Source organism: Mixophyes fleayi, chromosome 4, assembly GCF_038048845.1.
Source record: "Mixophyes fleayi isolate aMixFle1 chromosome 4, aMixFle1.hap1, whole genome shotgun sequence".
NCBI lineage: Eukaryota > Metazoa > Chordata > Amphibia > Anura > Limnodynastidae > Mixophyes > Mixophyes fleayi.
In genome coordinates, this window is record NC_134405.1 from 251320438 (window position 1) to 251345516 (window position 25079).

Below are 25079 nucleotides of genomic sequence, written 5' to 3' on the forward strand. Positions count from 1 at the left end.
TGCTGTATAAAGGTTTGATGTGTTTTGAATATAAGTGTCAATTACTGTCTCTATGCACATTCCATTAATTGGATATTCCAAAAAAAGGATATATACATTTATTTTTCAGAGAACTGTTTACTGTACATTATATTACAATAATATAAGTATTTCTAATTTGTATATAAAATCTGTGTTTAGCTAGTCAGTTTTTTGAATAAACTTGTACATACGATACAGCAGGTAAAACATGCTTGCTTTTAAAACTATATGCTAAAAACTTCTGTGTTGTGCCATAGCTTTCTGTAGTTCAATATGTTCAAGCAACAGTGCAATAATAAAAGAAAGAGAGAAGGGAAAAATGTTCCTATAAGAAAACGGGAAAAAATATATACTATATGGACAAAAGTATTTGGACGCTTGACCATTGCACCAACAGGGACTGTAAAGACATTGTATTCAAATACATATACTTTAGTATGGAGTTTTACCCCTTTTGCTTTGATAACAGCTTCCACTCTTCTTGGAAGGCTTTCCACAAGATGTAGGAATATTTCTGTGGGAATTTGTGCCCATTCATTATGTAGAGCATTTATGAGGTCAGGGACTGATGTTGGATGAGAAGGATTGCTCGCAATCTCCATTCCAGTTCATTCCAAACCATGGGGTAAATGTATCAAGCTGAGAGTTTTCCGGCGGGTTTGAAAAACCAATGAGATTCTAGCTATCATTTATTTAGTACATTCTACAAAATGATAGCTAGAATCTGATTGGTTGCTATAGGCAACATCTCCACTTTTCAAACATGCTGGAAAACTCTCAGCTTGATACATTTACCCCATGTCTTTTTATTCCTTGCTTTGTGCACTGGGATACAGTCATGTCGGAATAGAAAATGGCCTTCCACAAACTGTTGCTACAAAGTTGGAAGTATGGCATTGTCCAAAATGACCTGCTATGTTGAAACATTAAGATTGCCCTTCACTGTAGATAAGGGGCCTAGACCAAACCCTTAAAAACAGCAATATACCATTATCCTAATTCACAAAACTTCTCAGTTGGTATAATGCCGTTAGGCAGGTAAAGTGCTCTCGGCATCCACCAAACCCAGACTCATCCATTTGACTGTCAAACAGGACACATTTCCTCTGCTCCACAGTCCACTGTCGGTGTGCTTCACACCACTCTCTCCAACGCTTGGCATTGGTCTTTGTGATGTGAGGCTTTCATGCAGCTGCTCGGTCATGGAAACCCATTCCACTAAGCTCCCGACGCACAGTTTTTGTGCTTACATTAATGCCAGTGGAAGTTCGGAACTCTTCAGCTATGGAATTAGCAGAGCGTTTGCGACTTCTAAGCACCATGCGCTTTAGCAGTCATTGACCCCGATCTGTGATTTTACGTGGTCTTCCGCTTCATGGCTGAGTTGCTGTTGTTCTTAGACTCTTCTACTTTATAATAATATTACTTACAGATGACCGTGGAATGTCCAGCAGAGATGAAATTTCATGAATTGTCTTAATGCAAACTTGGCATCCTATCACAGTAACACGCTTGAAGTCACTGAGCTTTTCAGAACGACCCATTTTGTATCACAAATGTTTGCAAATGGAGTCTGCATGGCTAGGTGCTTGATTTTATACACCTCTGAAAATGGGTCTAATTGAAACACCTCAATTCAATAATTAACAGGTGTGGCCAAATACTTTTGTCCATATTGCGTATATATAAAAGGTACATAGAAAAATGAACTAATGTATTTAAAGGTGCATCAAACCAAAGTGGGACAACTATGTTGCTCCCTTTACTCATACCAATATTTGATAAAGGATATAAATATATTAACATGTTAAGTAGTCTAAATAAGGTCAGATGAAGAAGCCACCTTGTTGCTGTCATTTTGGTCGTGTGTGTGGGCAATTTACATCCAGTACATACTCTCTGCATAATTCTACAGCTGGTCAGAAGTGTTGGATACCCAACACCCAACATAGTCCCCATACTTTCTGAGGGAGGCATTTTACACCTTCTAGTTGAACATTTGTAGGCACACTTTGACCAATGTAATAAAAACGTACAAACACACAAAAGTGACAGATGTAACACAAATAATATCCCCTCTTGCTCATGAATAATTGACAATTGGGCATATCTCTGCAAATAAATAAGCAGTAAGGGTCCATATTTTCTGTAAATGAGCCATAACATATGGAAAGAAAGTGGATGATTGTTTAATAATCTGAGTATATTTGCATTAACCATCCATAACAAGCTTCCTACTTGTACTATCACACAATCACATTGCAGTTCTCACATACTCTTCAGGATCAGAGGTTAATATTTGTCTGTTGCTGAGAATTTTCTAGTGACCAAGCCAAGTTTCCCACTTTCTTTAGAAGTTTTGCTTTCACTGGGAATAACTGTTTTATTTTGTAGTCTACCAAAATTTTATGAAAAGTAAGTAAATTGATACACTTATGGGGCTAGATTTACTAAACTGTGGGTTTGAAAAATCAGATTCTAGTTATTATTTATTTAGTGCATTCTACAAAATGACAGCTAGAACCTGATTGGTTGCTATAGGCAACATCTCCACTTTTTCAAACCCACAGTTTACTAAATCTAGCCTTTGGTATCTATTTTAAATTAATCTCTAGTTCTATGTTGCAAGGGTTTCTGTTGGTTTATGTGAGATACTGTCAAAAGTATAGAATTTGAAGTAAAAATATGGTATTATAATTAATAATTATAAATCTGTAAATGAGTGGTTGGAATGTTGTTCCAAATGTATCCCTTCATCCACCATAAATTCTGGTGGGTGGGTGTCCTCACACCCCCGCGATGAACACGTGGGCACTAAGGGTTCTGGGAGTGCTGGGATAGACTTTTTAAGTCTGGCTATGGCAATTCACTTGCTCTCTCTGAACCATCTTACCCACTTAGAATGATCACTCCAGCAGTCAATACAATCCCATTCCCAACATTCTTCCATACGCTCTCTGCATAATCCTCATTACTATTACTAATATTCTCACTATTCCTCCTGCACTCTCTTCATAATTCTCATTACTATTATTTTCACTAGTCTCCCTGCACTCTCTGCATAATTCCCACTATGCTCCTTGCGCTCTCTGCACTGTTTATATTATTGAGAAAGAGAAAAAAATAACATCAGGCGCTAGTAACCAAGAATAAATTATATTAAATTAGTGCCTTTCTAATCTGCTGCTCTCAATGACAGGGTACTCAAAACTGTATACAACAACAATATAAATACAAATAAGTGAGCACTGATATAGAAAAATATTACAAAATTTATTAAAACCAAATAATACAAACATTTATGACACTGATCAAAGCTGAAAAAATATACAAATGCCCATATATTGTGAATAAATAACCAAACACCTATATCACATAAAGCATGTATTATAATTCACAATAGGTTAGATGTTTTTTCTCAGAACGGCTATAAATGTTCCTTTCCAGATCTGCTATCCACTTTTTGGTTTCACATATTTACTTTTGCATCCCGCATATTCTTGTGTGTGTAAGCACCACAAAGTTTTGATTGTAAGAAAACAGCTGTTAGAATAGATTAGTGCTATATTTAGGTTATATGAAATTCAAAACTTCCCAATCTTTAGTTGCAGTTAGTCATAAAATACTATTCTATTGTTGCACCCCTGACAGAGGCATATCATTTACATCTGTTTTCGGTTTAAAGTACATACCGAATTTGACATTATTAAGTCACATCATCTTTGCACTTTTATAAAAGCCACTAATAATGTCATGTTAATTGCAGCTAGTCCTGAAGACAGTGCGAATGTTCACACTAATGTCATTTATGCTGCCAATATTCAACATCTGGAGAGCTGTATATTGCCCTGTTATGCACAGAGCAGTCTAAGAAAGCATAGGTAACTTCAAACCCCAATATGACTTGACTATGAATCATGAGTTTAAAATAATTTGATTGTTTCATGTATACTCTTTTCCATTAAATTATAACCATCTGCCAAATATAGAACAGAATAGATACTTTATATTTCAATGCAAAGTATCTGCCGCTTTGAAGAAGTGCTTTTATGTGCAAAATAGCTTTCAGCAAGGAGCCATTTATCTTAGTCATTTGTCTGACATTTATTTTTGATTCTAAATTAGTACACTTTTATACCCTTTTTAGGTGCATGTAACTAGAGTCTGAGTATTTTATTGTAATTAATCTTAATTTCCTGCTCGTCTGTATTGTACCAAATTTATTAACTAGTCAGATAATTGGAATGTTCACAGCACAGTCAATCAGGTCATTAAAATATTCACAGTATATCAGGATATTTCAGTGAGTGTTGCTATTGTTTTTGCTCTGTTTCTAGATTCTTCTAAAATGAGACAAATGTAAAGTGAATTAATCACGTCATTAATAAACACTGATGCTAATGAACAATAGTAAGGTTTGAGCACATCATGGTATGTAGATTGTGCATACATGTTGTAGTTATTTAATTGAACAAATGAAGAGCAGCCAGTGGTATCTAGCTGGATACATGAAATACATTTTACATAGAGGTGCAGTTATTGACCACAATCTTTCAAAATTGGTTTGACAGAGGGTCTCACATAACTGTTCTGTTGGAGGACCCTGCTCTTTTCATCATATAATTCCCATGATGTGGCCTTGTTCTTGCCTCTATTCGCTTCCTTACACCACCATTATCTGCTGCTGTCACATGCAGCCCAATCCCATCAATATAATAACTCAAAAGGACAGGTCATTGCCATCCACCAAATCAGCATGTCTCCCTTTCCCATCTTGTCCAACCTCTGTCCACTTAAAAGATTTGCACCTCTCATCCAATTTTCAAGTAGTTTGCTAAAGCTGTATGAACAAATGTTAATGCATAAATAATAGGCTCAAGATGAAGAGTAACAAACATGTTATTTGTCCCTAGTACTAGGCACATCGAAACTGCTAGTCATATCTTAAATTACTTGTGTTATATGTTATGTAAAGAATCATGCAGTGGTACACTCTTCAGTATATATAATCCCCAGAAGAATGTTATATTCTAATAGTGAGGGCAGTGTTATAAAGAGGGTGACAAATAATAGAATTGTTACATTTAAGTGCACTTTGTGCAAAGAATATACCTGGCATGAATATTTTACTTAGAAAATTATATTCATCAAAATTGCTTTATTACAATAGATACTGAAAAGTCTAGATTTTTAAAACAAACATAGCATCTAATATATAGACTCATAAAACTGACATACGTGCCTCAGTGCATCAGATGATAGGCAACAAAAGAGTAATACAAAACAAAACAAAATCAAATCCTGCCATTTGGACAGAACCAATAGACAATATGAAGAACCATATGGCTGATTTTATTGGGTGCAAATGAAAAGTGCAAATGAAAAGAATTTTGAAAAGTATATCAACTGCTTAACCTATGGTCACTAGATTGTAAATTAGCATTTTTCCACCACATTTACAATATAGAGATTTTTATACCCCATTCACATTTAAATCACTGCCTTCACATGATCCATTACTCTGGAGAATTGTGTATTACAATGAGAAATGAAGGCCCTTTTGGGTCTTGTGTTTGTTCTGCATAGATTATCTTCTCTATTAGATATAAAAGTTTCTGGATTCTGACTTTATAATCCCATACACAATGTATATTTGTACGTGTTTAATGCTTTGTAATGTTTGTAACTGCAAACTGTTTTTATTTGTTTCTAAATGTCTGCTATGTTGTGTGTTCATATCTATTAATGCAATAAAAGACCAATGTTTTAATAACAAACCTGATCATATAAAAATTTGGGAGATTCATTTATTATTTGTCAGATTGTAAACCAGACGCAAGCAATTTATACAGGCAGAGTAAGCTGATGACAATGATGGCAAATCTCAGGAGATCCTGAGCTATCACACATCTTTTTAGCCACACAAATGGACCTGAAACTTACAGCACATTAAAAGTGTCAGAAACCAGTACATTTCCAATAAATGCAATCTATGTAATCATGCACACCTAAACGAATGTTAAAATCAAGATACATAAAAAAAATTAAATAAAATATTTCATATAATTTGCAACAATGGAAGTCCCAATTACTGTTAGGAGTTGTACATATGTAGATTCACTGTGCAACACAAGTCCTGTTTTTTTTTTATAAGTGACCATCTATGAAAATTACAGTGCAGTTTCTCAGAAAGTCATAAAAAACCAACAATTTAATTTATGCGGAGACCTTTTGACACCCATTCAAAAAATTATTATATATTCTTACACATTTAATGCTTGCTACTTGCGGGTCAATCACCTACATGACCTTATTTTCACAATCCCTGGACTAAGAAAAAAATCATGCAGACAGTGAATCACAATTTTTAATGAAAATATTTAAATCATACTTTTTATTTCCCCTGTTGAAACTACATTAACGGTATTAGTGAAAACAGAATCCTGTATCATGTGTATTTGGCACTCAAAGGATGCACAGGGTGATAATATTCAATATTCACATCACATGGGTCCTGTCTAACTTTTTTAAAATATGGGAATGCACAGCCAGCTCACAACTTTCAAAGAAACAAATTACAACATATGCGTCTCTATCCTGCTAATCATTGTTTATTTGTAAGACACAACAAATATCTGCAGCGCCAGACAGCCAAAGTTGCAAATCATGTGAAATTGGAGGAGGAAAAGCATAGGTCATATGCAGAACAAAGAGAGCCAGAGGGAATGATAAGGGCAGAGATACTCTATATGGTGGTTAGGAGTTGGGTATAGGAGAGATGAGTGCATGTTTGAAGATGGATGGAAAATTGGCATTAGATAGTGACTGGTTGAAGATGTGAGCTATGTACTTGCCATCATTGGGGAGGGAGGTATGGATGAGTTGGGACGGAACAAAATCAAGGGCACAGGTTGATGGGAAACAAGAAGAGAGGGGTGTGAAGATCCTGTCTTCAGAGATGGGATAAAGAATTATCAGTGAGTAGGTTAATCGAGGAAAAGGTTGGCAAAGTGTGATGGGAGGAGATTTCTTGATGGGTTATGTTGATTTTTCCTTTTAAGTCTGTAAGCAGTGAGGGAATATGGGGAGGGTAGTGAGGTGGGCAGAGAAGTGAACAGACTGTGGCAAAGAGGCAACGGGGTTGGTGAACTGGGCAAATTTTAGTAGAAAGCCTAGTCCACCTTGTCTGCCACCTGGTGGAGTAATGTAGGTTAAGGAGAGCCCGTTATAGGAGAAAGACATATTTCAGTAATGGCAAGTAGACAGATCTAACATTACAGCACAGGAAAGGGGTAAATGGGAAAGTGGGGAGATGGGAATGTGGTTGATTTGAGGTATGTGGTGGGTAGAAAAAATTATAGTGAAAGAAGGAACGTGAATAGTCAGGATTTTGCAGTTTCCAGGGTTGGGAAAAATGTCACCAGGAGCCAGAATGATGAGAAAGAGCCCAGGGGGAGAGATATGTGGGTGAGAAGGCAGTACCAGTTAGGGTAAGCTACAGGGAGCAGAGCATTTAAAGCTACAGGCAGAAAAAGTGATGAAGGAAAGGATAGAGGGGTCTTGAGAGAGAAGAAGATGTAACAATATAGGGATGATAGCAGAGGATAAGGGTAGCAGAATCATCTAGTACAGGGCAGAAGAGGGACAGTAGTAAATAAGGAGTTCAATAAGAAGGAGTGCAGAGGAAGTATATATGAGAAAGTGAAAAGGTTATTAGTACACCATAGTGAATAACAGAAAATTAGCCTATATGAGAGGGTGAGTGAGGTAAGTAGCTAGTATGAGTTGAAGGAGAAGATGAATTAAGATTCAAAATACTGATATATTAGCATTTATAGTTAAGATTGTCATTTGCAAATCATGGAAAGGTCCTGAGTAATCTATATTGACATATACAGTATAAAAATGGTGTCTCCGACTTACCAGTCATTTAAGCTTGAAGTTCTGCAACATCTTCTTTGTCAGAATTATCTTACACTGGGGAAGTGATAAAATGGTGCACAAAAGTTAACATTCTAGTTAATTTTATTATCAAATAAATCACAAAACTCAAGTATGTTACAAAGAACCCTTCTCCAAAACTGTAGACATTTAATTTAAAAAAAGGACTTTGTTTCCTGAGATTTCCAATAAATTGTTTAAAGATATTTCCTTTTTATATCTGCATAGATATTTTAAATGAAAGGTCACATTGTAATGTATTATGCACAAAGGTTTGTATGTACAGACAACAACAAATGAGAAAGCATCTAGGTAATAATGTTCCATCTACTCTAAATTTTACGGATATAAAAAAGTAGTTCAAAAACAAAGTCAGAGCAGCAGAGAGGGTACTTTTATACAGGTCATTAAACACTGAGATGTCTTTAATTATCCTTTTTATTTTACAGTAATCAATACATTATTTCTTGTATGACATACACTTCAATTTGGAACAAAACAAATTTCTTGCATGAGGTAATCCACATATTGTATATCGTCAAAATTTAGATTTTCTTAAATAATATATCAAGTTTCTTTTGGACTTGTGGAAAACATAATAGTGGAGCACAGTAGATCACATAACCTGGGGCTGCACAACTTCATTGCATCTTCTTGTACTCCTCCAGGGTTAGCACAAAGATGGAGTCTATGAATGTGAAGATAATGACTTAGTGGATGTGCACAGAGTTCTGCTACGTAACTAACTTTGCTCATGTTTTCTTTTAAGTAAATTATGGTGTCTGAAAGTAGAATCTGAAGATACTGGATTTCTTATTGCCAACCAATGTTAATGCTAGCAGATCAGAGGCATGGAGTTTAACTGATCTCCATTTTCACCAGGGACCCTTGCAAGGAGGTTTGGGCTTCACTGAAAACAGGTCGCAGCCTTCTCATATGTTCCTTACTGTGACAAGCTGGTAACCAAGGGATGCGTGGTATCTAACCAGTAGGCAGGAGATGAATCAAGTGGTCTGAGGTCTGGTACACTACTGGACAGTGAAGCAAGAAATCTGAAGCCAGAATGGAGATGGGCTTTAGATTCCAGACAAACAAGGGATCAAGAATGTAGAAACACCAAAAGAAGTATTGAGTCTTCAACAAGCCAGGTCAGAAACTTAGGGAAGCATCTGAGCAGAAGGAAACAACAGAAAACACTGGAGCTTTGAGGCCTATGGAGACCTAATACTCTGGTACTGAATAGTGCATAGAGGCATGCCTGATATCAATCAGTCAGTCAGGACTGAAGTCATTTTAGTCAGACATCACTCTAAAACTCAATCTTTTCTTTGCAAAACTTTTCTGTAGGGGAGATTGATATGGCTGCCAGCACAAAAAAATTATCTGTTAGCTGGAAGGATTTGGTTTCAGCTATGTAGTTGCTCATGAGGAGAGTGTAATCTGAGTCAAAGCAAATCCACTGTGAAGCTCCTCAGTGGCCATGTGATGGCAGAGAAGAAAGGGGGACGAGGGATTGTGCTATTAATGTGCGTGCTGAGAAGAGAAGCATTCCAAAACCTTTCCGCTCACCGCGTCATATGTTATGTTATTATGACTGACATGGTGATCACATGACACTTGGCAAACTGGAAATCACAATTAAAAGCTTTAAAAAAATTATATGGAAAAATGTAGTAAGTGTCCTGCATACAGGTAACCAGTGTGATTTATGTTAAAAAAAAAATACATATTATTTATTTCTTTAAATATATACAGTGTGCCTGATTCATTAAGGAAAGTTAAGTAAAAGATTAAGTAAGTAGTCTCCTGGTCAAACCTATGTTACCGTGCAAGGGGTGCAAATTAGCTTTCTATTTCGCACATAAGTTAAATACTATCTGTTTTGTCATGTAACACACAAATAGTTGATAGCTTATTTGTACACTGAAATTTGAAGTTGATATTTGTGTGCTACATGAAAAAAAAGACAGTATTTAACTTATGTGCAAAATAAAAAACTAATTTGCACCCCTTGCATTGTAACATGGTTTTTTCCAGGGGACCACTTACTCAACTTTACACTTAGCTTTCCTTAATGAATCAAGCCCAGTATCTCTAAACCATTCTTCAAATCTAGCAGATAAAGCTACTTGCCAGATTGTGGCTGAAAAGGGATGCTGGGATTTGTAGCTCTCCAATAGATGGAAGCCTAAACTGACTCCAAGGGACTTTCTGAAGTGATGTTCTGGATTTACTTACTTTCTACCTGTTTAAATGATGCTACATTTTTTTTATTACTGCAGTCAAATATAAATGTACATTTCATCAATCAATATTATTGTTGCTGTTTGCAATAGGAGCTTAGCTGCTTTCTTGTCTGTATAACAAATACTGTCTGTAAACTTTTTTAATGGTGTAATCATATTAGATGTGAAATGTAATATTCACTTAACGTTCATATTGTAAATTAGTCCCATTATACTACTTTATGGCCGACTACAAGTACAAGTGATAGAACTGTCTACAAACCATCTCTCTTTGCTAGTCCATGATTAGCTTGCTTAATACTAGAGATGCTCAGGCTTGGTTCCCCGAGAACCAAACACACCCGAACTTATAATATTCGAGTACCGACCACTTTTGCGCTTTTTCGGAATTGAAAATGAGGCAAAACATCATTACGTCGTCGGATCTTGGGAGTTTTGAAATCTATTAGTACCGCCCTCCACGGCGATCTAGCGCTATTTCACAGAGGGACACAGAAGATGTAGCACAGTCTGTAGTGCAGTTGGGCAGCAACATAGATAGAATAGATAGAATAGTAAGAGGAGGGGGTTGTAATGTTCAACAAAATCTACAGTGACATTCAGGAGAGCTCCATTGCTCCATTGCTAATTTTCATTGCTGAAATACAAATCGTAGTGCTGGCAGGCTTGGTGTAATTCTGCAATCACATTCTGCTGTGTTATATAGGTAACACACAAAGAGGAGAGCTTCATTGCTCCATTGCTAATTCTTATTGCTGAAATACAAATCCTAGGGCTAGCAGGTTTGGTGTAATTCTGCAGTCACATTCTACTGTGTTATATAGGTAAAACAAAAACAGGACACCTCCATTGCTGAAATAGAATTAATAGGGCAGGCTTGGTCTTCTAAATCTGCAGTCCCATAATGTACAGTGTTATATAGGTAACACACAAAGAGGAGATCACAATTGCTCCATTGTTAATTCTCATTCCTAAAATACTAATACTAGGGCTAGCAAGCTTGTTTTCTGAATTTGAAGTCAAAGTGTATGGTCTTATATAGGTTACACACAAAGAGGAGAGCTCCATTGCTCCATTGCTAATTGTCATTGCTGAAATACAAATAATAGGCCTGGCAGGCTTTTCTTCTGAATTTGCAGTCAAATTGTACAGTGTTTCTATAGGTTACACACAAAGAGGAGAGCTCCATTGCTAATTGTAATTGCTGTAATACAAAATTATAGGACTGGCTGACTTGGTCTAAATCTGTAGTTACATTTCACTGTACCATAGCTCACTCAGAAACAGGAGAGGTGGCAGGGTTCAGTGCTGAAACAGAAATTGTAATAATAGGGCTGTTAGTGTTCTTAAAAGTCTCCAGTGACATTCTACTGTGCCACAGCTCATACAGAAATATGTGCTAAAGCCTATGTTCAAGTGCATAGTGGTTTTAAGTCAGGGAAACAAAAATGTAAATAAAAAGCTTGTACCTTTTTAAAGAAAAAAATACGCTCAAATAAAGGTGAAAGTTTAGAAAAGCATAAAATTGCCAAGATGTTGTTCTACCCAAAATATTACCAAGCATACCAGCATCAGCTAGCTCCCTTCTCTTAGCTAGATTTTAGCACCTGTAATCTACGCTGTCATCATATTCACCCTCATCATTGTGTACATGTTCCTCAAACAATATTAATTCATCCCCGCTGGAATCCACCTTCACAGAAGTCTGTGTACTTTGATGTAATTGCCGATAATGGCCTTCCTCATGGAATTTGTAGTTCATTTTATGGCAGCGCTGTCACGATTTTTGGGCAATTCTTTTAGACCAGCCCAAATGTCAAAATGTTGTGCTGACTCATCTGCATCACCACTAGGTGTCTTTGGAAAGCTTAGTTTTTTCCAATAAGCAGTTGCCAGAGTAAATGAAGGAGACGTTGTTGTGTCATGTACCACTTGAGCTGTTAGCCTGCTGACCAGGAGCTCATTGCATCTCTTGTGATCGGGGACAGTGGGAAATAAAGACATAGCTCTTAAACCTAGGATCAAGCACAGTTGGCAAAATGTAGTCATCCAATTTCAAGATGTTGATAACTCTTGGATCCTGGCGAAGCAAATTAAGTACTTAATCTACAATTACAATATAGTTAGCCGATTTGCTTTGTTTAATTTTCTCCTTCAATTTCTCTAGCTGTTTCTCCAAAAGTCTAATTAGGGCAATCACTTGACTCAAGCTAACAGTATCTGCACTTTCTTCACAGGTGACTATTTCGCTGGACTAAAGTACATTTCCCCTCAAATTCTATTCTTCTTGCAGCTGCTGCCTTCTCCTACATGCTGTTGCACAATCCCAAAAATGACCCAATGATATCAATATTTCGGGACACAGACAGCATCTCCTGTATGTCATTGTCATTTTTTTAAAAAGTTCTGTACTACCAAGTTGATTGTGTGAGCAAAACAGGGAATGTGATGGAATTCCCACTGCTGTTATGCTCTAACAATATTGGTGGCATTATTAGAAATCACATATCCTCAGGAGAGTCCAAGCAGGATAAGCCATGTTGCAATGACATCCCTTAGTTTTTCAAACAGGTTGTCAGCGGTATTACCTCTGACCTGCGCCTTGTCTCCTGATAACCACCTCTCACTCCTGCCTTCAAAACTTCTCCCGTACTGCTCCCCACTTATGGAATTCCCTACCACATTCAATCAGACTTTCACACAGCCTTCAAATCTTTAGATGCTCTTTAGATGCCCAATAATTACATTTTTACAAACCTTCTGGTAGAGGTGAGGAATAGCTTTTCTAGTAACATGGTGTTTGTGATGGAATCTAGTGATGGAATTTGGTACCTGGGACAGAAGACCTCAAGTAATTGTCTAACACCAGCTGCATTAATAGTGGATATTGGATGCAGATCTAATACTAGCATAGTCGCCATGGCGTCTGTGATCCGCTTTGAGACTGGATGACAGCTTTCAATCTTGCTAAGGATTGTTTAACAGTCAATTGTTGTAAACTACTAGTAGTCTTCTTCTTGGTCTGCTTCTGGCTTGAAGATCCACCCCCAGTAGCAGGAGCAGCAGCAGTGGGCTTAACACACAAGGATTCTTCTGAGGAGTCCTGGATAGGGGAGGAGTCATCTCGCATTAGCAACTTGGATGCAGGACTAACTTCGATCACTTGTGAGGATATTGATGCTGAAGGTGTTGGGGGTGTAGATTGCAGGTGCTGGGATCTAGATAGAGAAGGTAGGTAGCTGATGCTGGACTGCTTGTTGTTATTTTGTTAGCATAAGTTTCTGATTTTCCCAAGAGCTTTCCATGAACTTGCTTTAAATGGCGCAACATGGATGAAGATCCTAGATTGTTAAGGTCCCAACCTCTACTGACTGTGGCTTTACAAACGCTACAAATGGCTATACCACTGTTGTCAGGATTTGGGTAAAAATAATTCCACACTTAAGAGGTCGATTTTTGGTCTTATGCCCAGGCATGACAATGGCCTTCTTCTTATTACTGGCAAGAACTGCTGCAGTCTTTGTTTGAAAGTGTATAAAAATAATATTCTGACCTGTGAGGTGGTCAAAATTGACTGCAAATTACATTAAATTAGTGTTATTGAGGTTAATAATAATGTAGAAACAAAAAAAGAGCAAGATTATGTGATTTTAGCCTATTTTAGCAATTTTTCTAAAAAATATAGATCCAAAACCAAAACACACAAGGGCGGTTTTGCCAAAACCAAAACCAATACACAAAGCTAATCCAGGTCCAAAACCAGAATCAGTTCACGGGGGCCAGTGAGCATCTCTGCTTAATGCCATAATATATTATTTACATATTGCAGAGTGCGCCACTATAATTGACAATGGGTTATTTGTGTCTCTAGCGATTGACATCATGTTTATTCTCTTACCTCACTGGCTTGGTTTTAGTCTAGTCTCTAAGGAAACATGACGCATATTTTAACTTGTTCTAAACAATGACATTTACCCTATAGCTGTATTGTAGTAATCTATATCATGTGCACGTTCTCATCAAGCATACATAATCAGCAATTACCTATGCTTCCTTTAGCATGAAATGACACAGTTAGACAAAAGTAAATAAATTAAGATTCAGCCATACTCTTATTTTTCCCTGTAGGAGGCATTGCCGGTTAAGCGTTTGGATCTCGCACGTATAGTGCAACTCCACATTTCCGACGCCAGATGGCGCACGTCTACAGGTGAATAGTAAAGCTGCTCCAGACTGAGTGCCGCAGGAACAGTGTGCTGCAATAGGCGCCCTTTCCCCTTTAGTAGCTCTCAGAAGCCGCCGTTTCAGGATCGTTGTCTGCATCAGCACCACGAACAGCGCTCAGCTCTGCTCCCACCAGCGTGGCCATTGAGAAAAAGCATCTCGCTGTGAGTATTGTTCCTGGTTATTAGCTACCCTGTTCTCGCCCTAAGCTTTTGTAGTTAAAGACACTCCCTAATTGTATAACGATAGATTGCCTATGCATAGGCTTGTATGTGTTAAAGATGTTACATACCAACATGTATGCTCACTCTTCATCGTGTGTAAACAATCGGATAGCATGCTGAAAAAGCGTATCGATTTTGTACATTACTATAATACTCATGATGCCAACCTAATAGTTGGATTGATCACTATTACCAACATTTGTATTGTGGTCAGGTCTGCTCGCCTCCATTTATGCATGTGTATGCTCTTTTATGTTGATGTGGGACATTTTCCTCGTTTTCGAGGTCTGGGAAGAGAGGAATAAGGATGGTGAAACTGGGGAGTAATCTGAGTGACAAAAACAGTAAGGATCCTTCTGGTGAAGATGGATTTCAGACGGTGCCTTTGATCACACCCTTGGATGTAAATCATCTGCAGTTCTCTGCCCCCGAGAAGGTAATATTATGGATATTAATGGATGTCCTTTCTTAAATGACGGGAAAGCACATCACTGTGACTGCTGAACTCTCTTTCCTATGCATGATCCATTAAATCAGCAAGACATTCATGTCATTGTTATTGAGGAATGTATGTTTAAAAGATGCATTTCTGGACAGACAATTATATACAGTACACAGGGGACATAGTTTGGACCCGCATATCTCCACAGCTTGTTTAGTGAAGAATATTCTAGTCGAAGTTGATTGTTTGATGTCTAATGGTGGACATAGTCAGGTAAAAATAGTTATTCAGTGCACCATAATGTTATCTTATCTTACAATTTTGAAGCAAGTGGATTATTATTATTTTATTTTTATTCAACAATAGGCAAAAATTAGAAGTGTATTATTATTTTATTTTGTATTCCAAAATATACATCATTTAAGCAGTGTTTAAAATTAATTATTGAACATTTTTGTTAAATGTCACATAAGATAATGGTCAATATAGCTTTACTATACATATAGACCTACAAAGAAGTGTTCAGTCAATTTGAACACACTTCCAGATTCATCCTTGCAGTAATACAGGGCCCTGAAATGAACAGTTAAATCTTAATATTACTTCAATTTATTAATTTATTCATTGTAGCTTTTTTTTTCTGCAGAAAATAATCCCAACATATAATCCCTTTTGACAAATTTCAAGTATTGTATTAGTAACATTTTCCAATATTCATTTGAAAAATGTTGGTGAATATTATGTTTTATGCATTGAAGTATAGAGTTAAACATCCGCTAATAAATGTAAGACTATGTTTCACAAGTGGGAGTATCATGTTTTGCTGCGTTCGTTCTGTGCAAATAATGAAATGGGTTTATATTATTTGCAAATATGATTAATCATCAAAGACTTTTCACATAAGTGTGATGGACCATGACATAAGTACTCTATCATATAGACATGACTGGCAAGCATTCTTTCTTACATGTAGGCATAGCTGGTTATTGCTCAAACATAACACATAGCTGGTTATTGCTAGTACTGTTACATATATACGTGGCTAGATAATACTATTACACAGAGACATGACTGTTCACTGTGGTGGATGGCTAGTTTTATTACGGATAGACATATCTTGCAAGCATTGTTACACACGCACATCTAGTATAATAGATATGGCCACATAGATGGCTTACACCTACACATGGATAGTTAGTACCTCTGTGAATAGCTAGTACTCCTGTTCAGAAATGGCTTGCTGATTATTTTTGTCACTTATATGTTCAGTGACAGAGTAATATTTTCAGACAGGATGGTTATTATGAAATGTTGAAAAATAACATTTAGAATAGAAACTCTACTCTGTAAGCAATACAACACAATCAATTATTGCAAAATGAGCTATATACAGTTTTCTCTTACAAATAGAAACAAGAGGATTGTTGCTCTGTTCAATGTTTCTCACTTTACATTTTGTAAAGCAGTTTGTTGTTATAAAAGTGCCGCCCGCTATTGATCACAGAGGGTAATGCATTTTCACAATACATCCTAGCTAGCTTGTTTATGTTTTTTTTTATAATGCTGCTGAAGTAGCATATTTTTATGGACAGATATTTTCTTTCTCTGAGAAAACACATAGAAGCCAATACAAAAGATAGGTTGCATCTGTTTATTGTGGTTTGAAACCTCCATTTAGTCGAATGAAGGTGGAAATGTTTCCAATATATTACTCCTTCTTAGACCATTACTTTCAATGAAGCTTTTACTTTACATCTTGTTTCAATTTCAGAGAAAAAACATGTTTTACTGTGGAAAACTACTTTTTTTTTTTTTTTTTACATCAGACTTACTTTTCAAAAGAGTTTTGCATTGTTTTTTTTAAATGTCTTGTAAAGATTAAGTGCTTCTGATAAATAAACATTTTACACTGATTATTTCAGAGCTTTACATATTGCACTCACCCCCTAAGTTTACATGAGCATTTTTTCCAATTTTGTTGGATTAATCTCTAAAAAAATTGTTTTGGATACTTATTGTCATCTCGGTTTGTAGTTAGCGAATCTACATTATAGGCAAGAGATGAATTTTAAAACTTTTATACATTGTAAGCAGGCACACGTGTGTGCATGAGCAAATACAAGTACTCTTGAGAACACAAGTAGATATACAGTTCTGCTAATTGTTGTAGTTAATACCTTACACATATTGTACCTGATTCATCAAGGCAAGTATACTGAGCGCAATGTGCGTTTGTTTAAGAATGTACGTAATTCGATTCTGCGCACACGCCCAAATTCAGCAAGGAGCAGATCTGCAGATACGTGCGCTGATGCATATGGGTGTAGGCCTACCCTGCTCTACTACACAGGACACTTCAGGATACATCCAATACCTATGTGGATTATAAATTCTCAAAAGAATGCACAGAAAAAAAATAATTAATTATTTTCACCTGGTAATAACATAGACATTAATGACAACACATTAAAACATTTTAAAAATAGTTTTTTTTTAAAAAAAAATGTTTTCCCTTAAAATACATTTATTAGGATGATATTAATGTCTACTGCACATAAAATATTTTTTTACAGTTGCTACTGATTGCATATACTTGTTATAGCATGCATACATGGCTGTCGTCATTAGTAGGCTACACTTAGACTAGCCTTGTAGCTGGAGCAAGCGATACGGCTGAAAAATAAGTACTTTTGAGATGCCCAGAAATTGGATCGGACGCTGCTGCATGCGCTAGTGTTTGGCTCGCCCTTACCGTAAATTGACAGAGTAAGTGCTTCTGATGAATAAACATTTGACACTGATTATTAAAACAGTAAAAATTAGTAAATCGTAGGCTGTAGTAAGTGTCCTTTGCTCTTGAAGATTAATTGAACTTTGCTGCGTTCTGTGGGGTATGAGCTGGTTCTGGGCATGTGTGAGGGATTTTGCGAAATGTACGCACTAAATCGCCATTTACGGTCCTTGATGAATCAGGCCCATTGTATCTTAAGTTTCTTTTATACATTGTTCTTTAAAACATATCAGAAATCATAGCTAAATGGACACAGCATGAATATCAAATGATGCAGATATCTATTGACTGAATCTGCTAATATATAGAATACTATAGGCCTGATTCATTAATGAAAGTAAAGCAAAAAAAATGAGTAGCTTTGCACCTTGGCAAAAACATGTTGCATTGGAGCGGAAGGCAAATTTAAAATGTCATGGCAGATTATAGTTGGGGGAGGGTATGTTCTAGATCAACTTTAAATTTCAGTGTACAAATAAAGCTATCAAGTATTTGTGTGCTACATGAGAAAACAGCCAGTATTTATCTTATGTGCAAAATAATAAACTCATTTGTATTCCTTGCATTGTAACATGGTTTGTCCAGCAAAAAAGTTACTCATTTATTTGCCTTACTTTCCTTATTGAATCAGGCCCTATATATTTTATTTTTTACGAGGAGAGATTTTCACATTTGTAAGATATTTAGCCCTATTCCCCAACAATAAAATGGTCAAAGAGGGTCAAGAAATCTGACAATACACTATGGCTGATTAGTATTAATGATTACATACCACAGTTTAATAAACATAGCTGAAAACACACAAAGTAGGAAACACTAAATAATATATAGGCTGCAGTGCCAGGCCTGCATCAGAGGCAAGTGAAGCTCTGCACTGTTCCCCATCACATACCCCAATCATCTGCTGGATGTAGTATTCCCCTTGAAACTCAGTTGCCTCTGCCAGCACTCAAAGTGGGTTGGAAAATTAGGAGATGACCTGTTAGCCAGAAAGCAAACTCCAAGTAATTATGTAGTTAGTGACATGTATATAATCTTGTGCAGCAGTTCATGACATGCCTTCATTCGCAACTGCACTTCTTTGGGTTTAAAACATCCATGTTAGGGCCCCCTACAAAAATCACTCCAGGGATTGGTACACTCAATGGAAGGTACATGGCTGGTACGTTAGTAAGGACACAGGGCTGGCACATTCACTGATGGCACAGGTCTGCCAAGAGGGTTCCAGGCTGATATAATGTGCAGGGGTCTTGCTGGACATAATGAGCACTGTTGGATAATGTAGGAGGTACTCTTGGGCATTATGTGTGAATGTAATGGACTTTGCCATCTTTGCCATGGGTGTGAAAACACATTGTACCATCATTTATACACTTTGGAGCCAAAAAAATTCTTTGGGACCCAGTAGATGAGTTTTTGTGTCCAAAATAAACACAATTGTCAGGTACAGTATTTTACATGCTTTGCAGCATGCAATGGCTAAATTGTATTCACTTCACTAAAGCTTTTTTAGTCCATATTGTAAACTAAACACATTCATAGCATAGTGGCTATTTTAAAGTAAATATTCCACCATCTGTTAGAGTTTGAAATATTTTTTTTTCCATAAATGTGCTACCGAGTGGTATTGCTGTAGTTGTTATTATTATGTAATTGCTCCAGGTTTAATGATCATATGTTTTCAAAAACATATCATATTAATCATATTATTATTAATACTAATCCCATTATTAATGTTCTACTCTGGTCAATAAATATTAAAATAGGTAATTTTAACATAATGCATATAAGATCATCTTTAGAAATAAAATACTAATTTATTAATATTTTTAGGTGGTTGTTAAGACAAGGACAGAGTACCAGTCTGAACAAAAAAACAAGAAAATTAGAGTGCCTAAAATTGCAGAGTTCACTGTCAGCTTCACTGATGGGGTGACTGAAAGGTTAAAGGTAAGTTATCTATATTCTTCTCTCTAAGATTTATTTGTTCATATAGAGATTTGATTAGACTAAAGTTTAAAAAGAGTATATATTCAATCAGCAAAGTTTTTGTGGCAAATGTTTATCAAAAGCGTGTTTTAATTTTTTTACGAATCAGAATTACTTTTCATAGAACCCATGTATGTTCTCCCAGTCCCCAAGAAACAAACAGAAAAATAAAATAATAAAAACAAATAATATAATAAAAATAAGATAAAATGATAAATAAAATAAACAGTTTTCAATTTTTCCATCTAGTATTCAAATTGAAGCCAAGAATAATTTTGTGGTTTGACTTTTTAATGTATTTATATATTTTCCTATATAATGTTGGCTGCATCATAAATACACAATAATATTATAATTTCGCTAACAAATAACATTGTTTGTATTTTGCAAACAACCATTTTGCTAAACGATCATTTGAAACCTCTCTTTCTTCATACATATATATTGTTGTGTATATATATTGTTAAGTTCATTTTGTCACTTACCAATAAACATTGTCCAATGCGATTATTGTGGTTCCAACGCACAAAGATATTTAATTGCACAATATAGCAGGATTTACAGTAAGCCATCATAACGCATAAAAGATATTACAATAAATCAGGAAAGTATAAAAACATCAAATACATTACATTTTCGCTAGCGCTTCAAGATACAGTCATGTTGTCTGTTGTCAGGAAGATAGGGAAAAAAATGGCCCAGAGAAGCTTGCTTATATGCAGTTTCAGTTTACAAAGAACACTGATGATGTCACTATGTACACAGACAACACGTTGAGAGGTCTTCATTGGTTCAGGGTTCAGGTCAGTCCAGTATAATGCAAATCCTAGGTCAATTTCAAGAATTCCTCTAATAAGGTGTGGCCAGCTTACTCCAACAGCTGAGCACATGTTGTTCCTAAGAGAACTGACCTAATCCAGTTTTCACCAACCTATTTGCATTCCAAACACAATGTCATTTTGAGCATTAATCGTTAATCTTCCATAACGAGCGATCGCAGGAAGCCGATAGTAGCAGATTCATCATGGTAATGTGTAGATCAGAATGACACTAAACATACACTATACACTAAACATTTCCTATATCCTGAGCCTTAGATACCTTTAATATATTATCATTTATGTGTAAATAATCTCTAATACATTTTACTAATAAATAAATGTGGATTGGAACCTTAATAAATGTATATCATTCACAAGTGTAAGTGCGAATGTAATTGTGTGTGTTATTAATCCGGACGTTTGCATCATAACACGTGGCGTACTAATCGCAACTGCACGGTAAAAATAAAACAATATTAATTAATTTGGTTTACTTCATCCAATCATTTTACTTTCACGATATATATATATATATATATATATATATATACACATACACACACACGCACGTGGGGACGTGTACAGTGGTATGCCACACCGCCACCATTCACTTACATTTCAATTACAATTTTCATACTGCCACTTCTAAATTTCCACTTCGACCACTTTATATATATATGCACATACTGTATATACACATGTTGTCCCCATGCATTGCCATAGCTTCGCCCCTATATTGTGACTTTCATCATTTTACCAATGTGAGCTGAAGATTGCTTAGGCTATAAAATCCATCTTTATTTTGGGTAGCAACTACTGTTAAACATTTACAGTAACCAACTGCACTTGTCCTGTTGATTTTGGTGCAGTAACAGTATAAGTTATGAGAAAGTAAGAACTGTGAGCAAAAATATTTTTGGTAGAAATAAATGGACTATCTGGGAAAACAAATAGAAGCTGTACCCAGGATATCAATGAGATCTTTAGAGTCTAATAGATTTCATATAAACTGGCAGATGACCTGGCATTAAACTGTATCAAATATTTGATATATATACTTTAAATTATATTTTTTTGGGCATTGTACCAGTTGTGTGAAAAGTATATATTAGAATAATCTTGGAAATGGTTTTGCATTCAATTTCTCATGTAATGCTCTTAAAAGGCAGTTATTCCAATACACTATATAAAGGTAGCCAGTCTTGTTCTGTCTATCTGTATGCCTGTCTGTCTGAAGCATTATAGTTAGATAGCATATATGTATTATCTGTCTGTCTATCTGTCTATCTATCTATCTATCTATCTATCTATCTATCTATCTATCTATCTATCTATTTCAATTAAGTAAACAGAGAAATGATAAATGTTATATCTGCATGTCACAGAAACATGAAAGTCAGATTGAATAATTAAGATACCCGCAGATATGAAGATGCAAATAGCTCATTCACCGTCATATGAATATTAAGATCTGCTTAGGGGCTTTGAGGGTACATCAGTGCAGATCTAATGCTACCCCAACTGAGTAACATTAAATTATCATTTCTTTTGAAATATAATTCTATTCAGTATGATAATTTTGAAACTAAGTAAATGATATATTGAGTGTCAGTAATTGTTCAAGCTATTTCTGACTTGTGGGATAGAATGTTTTCAATGTGTCAAAGCTTGAGATGTGGCTATATGTCAGGTGATAATGAGCTAACACTTAGCGAAATCTGGAAATAAAATGTATGGTGATTGCACTCTTACTTTTAAGTAGAAAATATATTCATATAAACTATTCTAAAAAACAAAATTTATGACCACAATATACAACACATTAAAACCAATATTAAAAAGAGCCTGTAAAAAAAATGTTGTAATAAAACAAAAAAAAACCAATAGTCTCTATTTGCCAGTATTGTGAGCAGCATGAATGTTGGTAACTATGTATATCGTTGCTAACGAATATTGTAGTGTTCAATAGAAGAACCGACTTTCGATAGATCCTCATTGCTAATAAGTATTGAATACGTCCCGAACAGATGTTTTAAACATTTCCAATCACGTGATCTCCAATACGAGTGAAAATACAGCAAATAGTTCTTTAGCAAGTGGCAGATAGATTAAGCCTCAGAGATGAATGAAAAACTTGTCACTTCGTAAGCTAGTGCCTGTAGTGCACATCACCTTCACATGGGCAAAAACCACTTGATACAGCTGAACAGTGCTGAATGTTCTGGAGCTCCGAAGTGTTCAATATCGCATTTTGTTATACGTGATCGGATGACATCTGGACTATAAGCACTGATTAGCTTACTGGCAGGGGATCGTCTCCAATCAAAAATAATATTTCTATTCAAATCAAAAAACAGGAATATGGACCTTGACTGGTTTCAGTGCTATATACACTTTCATCAGAAGGATAATTTAACGAAATCTATCGAAAAGGAACCTTAACGTAGAGCAAGATTTATGAAATTCCATGAGCCATTACCACCCTATCAATTTCTAATGTTAATTTGATTATTTAAAAATAAAATATAAGCATCCTCTCTGTAGTATGATTTTGGTTGCTGTTTGAGTATACCATTGTTTAGATAAAGTGGTAAGAAAGCATTAAAATATAGCAAAGCATTAGAACTTTTATGCAGAAATATAGTATTGTAATAGTTATTCTGGTTTGGCTTACTGCAAAGGTAAAAGTGGACTAGAGATGACCAAACATATTATGAGCAAGTATATAAACAGCACATCCAAAAGGAGGTCCATGCTGCTACAACTGTTATGCTGTAAAAGGAAATCCCTGTGATGTCATCATGTGATATTATTGTTATTAATATTTATTTATATAGTGCCAACAACACAGTTAAAAAAGACTGGGTCTAAAAAAGGCAGACAAAGCAGTAACAGGGCCCTGTTACTATAGGAAAATAGGAGATTGGCGCATGAGTGGAAATGCCACAGAGCCGTAGCTTGGAATTCTAGCGCCCTGGGCGAGAAAGACAAATGCCGCCCCCCTAGCCCTCAATTTTAATTAACCTAAAATATTCCTCAATTGCGCCCCCCTTCAGGGTTGCACCCTGGGCGGTCAGCCCTAGTTACAGCCCTGGCCACATGTTGCGTATTGGGCTAGTCACATAGCAATGAGGAAAAGTGCTTAGTTTAGCTATGTGATCCAATCACGTACAATGTTGGTTTGGAGTTCAGAGGGTTGCTTGACGCTGATAGAAGAAGAATAAATGTAAGTTTTGCATACATTGCGTAGAAGTGTGTTAATCAGTTAAAAGATGGCTCACTAATTTCATAAGCTTGCATATAGTATTGAGTTTTCACCAAAAGCTTGAAGGTTTGGAGGCTAGGTTAAAGTCTTGTTGTATGAGGGAAGGAATTCTAAAGTGTGGTTGCAGTCCGAAAAAGTCCTGTAGTCTGGAATGGGGACAGAATGAGTGTGGATGAGAAACGCAGATCTTGGGCACAATGGAGGGTTTGAGTTTGGAGATATTTTGACAAAAAGGAAGATATGTATATCGGTGAAGGTTTGTGTATGGCTTTCTATAATAATAGAAATATTTTATATTGTATTCGGGAAAATACAAGCAATCAATGTAGGGACTGACAGAGCAATGTTTTGCATGGGAAGTTAGTCTAGCAACTGCTTTCAAAATAGATTGTAGAAGTGAAAGTCTAGATAGGAGAATACAGGTATGAAGAGATTAACAGAGATTAATAGTCATGTGACTGCATGAATTTCATTTTTCTCAGTGTCTGTGTGAGATACGTGTATTTTGTAAAAGTTTCTAAGATGAATCTGATGGGATTTGGAAACAGATAGTATGTAGGGAACACAGTTCTGAGTTGACTCCTAGATAGCGAGCTTGAGTGGTGGAGTTTATTATCATATTGTCAAAATGTATGTATGTTGTAGGAATGTCATAGGAATATTTTTAGCTCAGGTTTTGAAAGACTGAATTTTTGGTGGTAAAAGGACATACAAGATGAAATGGCAGAAAGATATTCAGTAACACGGCCAATGAAGATAGTGAGAGAAACGGAGAGGATAAATAAATTTGTGTTTCATCATTGCAAAGAGGTGATGCTGAAATCCAGAGGAGCTTATTAGCTTTCCAAGATAAATGGTGTACATAGAGGAGAGGGTTTAGGACTGAGCCTTGTGTTTGTCCATCTGATAGCTGAAGCGGAGAGGATGTGGATCCGGAGAAAAAAACACTATAAGAGTGGCTTGATAAGTAGGATGAGAATCTTTGAGAAGAGAGTGGTAAAGAGTCTCAAATAAGGCAGAGCGGTCTTGGAGAATTAGGAGCGAGTAACCACCTTTACATTAGCATTGATGAACACCTAAGTTAGTGCAATCTCTGCTGGGAATGAAAGCCATAC

General features: G+C 36.1%; 1 protein-coding gene across 1 annotated transcript in view; it reads left to right on the forward strand.

The window, feature by feature from the left end:
* The first annotated feature begins 14436 nt into the window (after positions 1-14436).
* NSG2 (neuronal vesicle trafficking associated 2) overlaps positions 14437-25079 on the forward strand; it is a 58683-nt gene continuing 48040 nt past the window's right edge. Inside the window, exons 1-3 of the mRNA XM_075209642.1 lie at positions 14437-14596; positions 14942-15092; positions 19723-19839. Coding sequence (XP_075065743.1) covers positions 14964-15092; positions 19723-19839 — 246 coding nt within the window. The 5' untranslated portion in view covers positions 14437-14596; positions 14942-14963. The remainder of the gene's footprint in view (positions 14597-14941; positions 15093-19722; positions 19840-25079) is intronic.